The sequence below is a fragment of the Phaeoacremonium minimum genome (genome assembly GCF_000392275.1).
Source record: "Phaeoacremonium minimum UCRPA7 unplaced genomic scaffold PA7_03_scaffold_195, whole genome shotgun sequence".
In the NCBI taxonomy this organism is placed as follows: domain Eukaryota; kingdom Fungi; phylum Ascomycota; class Sordariomycetes; order Togniniales; family Togniniaceae; genus Phaeoacremonium; species Phaeoacremonium minimum.
In genome coordinates, this window is record NW_006921102.1 from 60458 (window position 1) to 64415 (window position 3958).

General features: G+C 47.9%; 2 protein-coding genes across 2 annotated transcripts; both read left to right on the forward strand.

Moving 5' to 3' along the window:
- Positions 1 to 884: 884 nt before the first annotated feature.
- UCRPA7_2782 (putative endoglucanase ii protein) lies at positions 885 to 1704 on the forward strand (the record flags this gene model as incomplete). Its single annotated transcript, XM_007915338.1, has 4 exons — positions 885 to 892; positions 945 to 956; positions 1278 to 1455; positions 1507 to 1704. The coding sequence occupies 4 exons, from the start codon at positions 885 to 887 to the stop codon at positions 1702 to 1704; spliced, it is 396 nt and encodes a 131-aa protein (XP_007913529.1).
- Positions 1705 to 2865: 1161 nt separating this feature from the next.
- Positions 2866 to 3661, forward strand: UCRPA7_2783 (putative glycoside hydrolase family 61 protein; the record flags this gene model as incomplete). Its single annotated transcript, XM_007915345.1, has 3 exons — positions 2866 to 3019; positions 3088 to 3333; positions 3384 to 3661. 3 exons carry the CDS (start codon positions 2866 to 2868, stop codon positions 3659 to 3661), a joined length of 678 nt encoding a protein of 225 aa, XP_007913536.1.
- Positions 3662 to 3958: the final 297 nt, after the last annotated feature.

Consider the following 3958-nt stretch of genomic DNA (forward strand, 5'->3'; position numbering starts at 1 on the left):
GCAAGAGCCCGCGTGCCACATCCGCAAAAACTACATTTTCCTTGTGATTCAATTGACGAGTATCGCTTCGCCAGAATCTAGATTTGGTAATGGAGACAGCAGGATAGGCTTACTTATTCAGTGGCTTTTACCGGCAGCACCCTGTCTTCACCATTGTATGATGCGTAACGTGGAAGTTAGCGACGAGATCTCCGTCTTCAAGCTGCTGAATGGGTTTCGGGGCTCTGTCAGGATACTCCTTATCGTGCCAACAAGAAAACTTAATCACACCAGGAAGAAGCTACCAGGCCTACGAGGTATCAGATGTAGCAGTTCACCCATAATTCCTGGAGCCCTACTTTATTTCATGCCCACCCATAGTTGACACACAGCTGCGGCTTCACCTGCCAACCCTAGTAGACCTTGTTTTGTCATTTCTGCATTGAGCCCGGCTTTCCTTGCTCCGCGGTCAAGACTCCGTTTTCGTCCATGCTTGTCCAGAAACACCAAGCGCCACCCACATGGTGATGCCGGTATCCAGGGAGGTAGCTTCACTGGCTACTACCCAAAGGATATATCATGCTCGGGCTTCCCTTATAATGCTGATTCTGTGAAAGCTGAACCTGGTACCTCTGTCACAGGCTTGGATGACTGGAATCTTTACCTTACTCCTGAAGAACACCTCCACCCTTGTATTGAAAACTACGCAGCACATGTCCATAAGAAGATCATGAAGTTCTCCACGGTACTTACCGGCGCTGTGATCGCGTCCGTAACTTCAGGACACACCATATTTGTGCAACTTGAAGCCAGTGGCAAGACCTATGGTCAGTATCTTCAAGAGCCTGATGTTGCGACCTGGCTGACCAATCCAGATGTGTCCTATGCTATCAGAACACCAACATATGACGGTGTAAGAACACTGTATTTATAAGCAATGACCATGGTTTCTAATTCTGCTATAGCCTCAAACGGACGTGAGCTCCAACAATCTAGCGTGCAATGGTCCACCCAACCCCACCACGCCGTCCAGCAAGATCATCCAGGTCACAGCGGGATCCAATCTCACGGCCATCTGGAGGCACACACTGACGTGTAAGGATTCTTCAAGTAGAAATATTGGAGAGTATGTAGCTGACATAGAAGTAGCCGGTCCTGGTGACGTGATGGATGCTAGTCACAAGGGACCAACTCTGGCATACATGAAAAAGGTAACAGATGCTACAAAGGACTCTGGTGTTGGCAATGGATGGTAAGGACCCCTTTCTCCATTACTTGCTCTGTTCTAACTTCTTCAGGTTCAAGGTGCAGAACGAAGGGTTTGTCAATGGAGTTTGGGGAACCGAGACGGTCATTAAGAACCAGGGCAAGCAAGTCATTCACATCCCAGAGTGTATCGCGAACGGGCAGTACCTTCTCCGTCCTGAGATGATCGCTCTACATGGAGCCAGGACTGCTGGCGGTGCTCAGCTATATGTAAGTCTTTTCTTCCTGGAGACCGACGACATCGTCTAACGACAGCACTAGATGGAATGTGCTCAGATTGAGGTCACTGGTGGGACTGGAGCGAAGACTCCCCAGACTTATAGCATCCCAGGCATCTATAAGGTGAGGCAGCTCAGAGATTCTGTTGCACAAATACTCACATGGTTCAAGGCAAATGACCCAGGTATCACGATAGATATCTACAACAGCAAGGGCCCATACGTCATTCCCGGTACGTGACACACCCAGGCTATACATTGTCACCAACTAATAGTACCAGGGCCCTCTCCTTTCACCTGCTAAGAGCAGAGATAGAAGCGGATGGTTGGGGAAGCAAAGAATTGTTGATAAGCCGAGAGACAATTAGTGCTTCGGATTGCATCGAGGAGTGAGATCAGTGGAAGTGCCAAAGCATCCTAGAATGGATCGTGCAGAGACCATTCGAGAATGTCAAATAGCAGCACTTAGTCATGCAGTTACTGGCATTTAATCCTAGGCTTCATGTCAACAAAGTTGGCTTGCCCCACAGACCTTGAACAAAGGTGCCGGTTTGGTAGGCGTAACCCGGTAGAGTGTCAAAAATGCTACCATATTCTGGGGTAAATGGTATTTAAAATGCTTGGCATGCCACATTATATTGAAATAGATGCCTTAAATTTTGAGGATTACTGGCGTACTCATTGAGGCTACGTAGAAGCGTTCGCAACAGGAAGAACACGGAGTGGGATGTTGCGAGACTTGAGCCAAACTGGGAAAGGCCGGTGGTACCATTCAATCTGATAAAGCTAAAGACATAACCATATCAAAATATTGTAGGAATAGTATTCAACTAGCAAGAGCGCAATATCCTCTTGTTCTCGTTGCACGGGAAATGTTGACAGAAGGCTGTCACGCCAACGTCTTCCGAGCCGACATGGTAGTAGGGGGCGGCTCGATATTAGAACCCCACAGAATGCGCGCATGACAATTCTCCTGGTTGTCCTTCCCTCCGCCATCAAGATGAGCAGCCAGCTCCACGCCAGTACGGTCAACAGAAACGCCCCACACATAGCAATACAGAGACGGCTCTATCATTCTATGCAGCGTTGCACATGTGCCGCGCGTGGCAGACAGTCGTCATTACACCCCAGATTGGAGCTCCGGGCCGTTTCATATACAGAAAGAAAGACCGCATGCCTACTACCGGCACTTATGGGTTAATGCTTACCGATCTCTCTCTGGACTTGAAGCTTGAGTCTTGATAAGATATTGGCTGATGGCCCCATGGCTGAGGAACGCTTATATCCACACCTTGCCCTCCACACGAACAATTGACCTTTGGCTTGACATCAACATATTTGTATCTATTACCATTCATTCTTGCACACAGCTCCATTGACCAAGACTGATTCATATCTCAGCATGAGGGCCACATTCAGCACTGCGGTGGTGCTATCACTCGCTGTCACTGATGTCGCTGCCCATTATATCTTCAATCAATTTGCCACTAGCAGTTCCACATTCAAAGTATATGAGCACATCCGCCAGAACTCAAACTACAATTCTCCTGTAACAAGTGAGTTAAATGATTAGCCGAGGCGTCTTGCGCAACGTCCTGGAGAACAAAGACTAACTGATATCTAGGCTTGACCTCTAACGACCTACGATGCAATGCTGGAGGAGAAACTGGCTCTAACACTACTACTGTTGACATTAAAGCTGGTGATGCCTTCACTTTCAGCCTGGATCAGGCTGTATACCATCAGGGTCCAGTCTCTCTTTTCATGTCGAAGGCACCTGGTAAAGCAGTTGATTACGATGGGAGCGGCAATTGGTTTAAGGTTCACGACTGGCTTCCCAGCTTTGGGTCTGGCAGCGTAACGTGGCCGAGTAAGTGTCCCCGTCCCTCAAGCTATCTGAACATTTTCTGAGCATAACAGTGTACAAGCAATACACGTACAACATCCCCAAATGCCTACAAAGCGGCGAATACCTGCTCAGGATTCAGAGTCTCGGAATTCACAATCCCGGAGGCACTCCGCAATTCTACATCAGCTGCGCTCAGATTAATCTGAGTGGTGGTGGAAGCACCTTGCCGAGCACTGGAGGAAAGATTCCAGGCCTTTTCAAGGCGACAGATCCCGGCTATACTGTCAACATCTACCAGCCTGATTTCAAGAGCTATACCGCACCTGGTGGAGATGCATTCTCGTGCTAAGGGGTCCATATTCAAGAGACAATGTTTTGAAAGGACGATATTATGGGACACCAGAAGGATATATCAAGTGATGTCAATTCACGGGATGGCTTCATGTTTTATAATTAGATTTGTATTTCAACGTGATGATAACGTAAACGTGTTTCATCCCTTTCTCGGTGAATGGGATAAGCTTTCATTGACGGCATTGTTCAAACGGCCATGTGCCAGATCAAAGGGTATTCATGACATCAAATGATCCGCCCACCCTGTTCATGAATAGCAAATCATTCATGCCGTGTTATAGGCGACACGGCA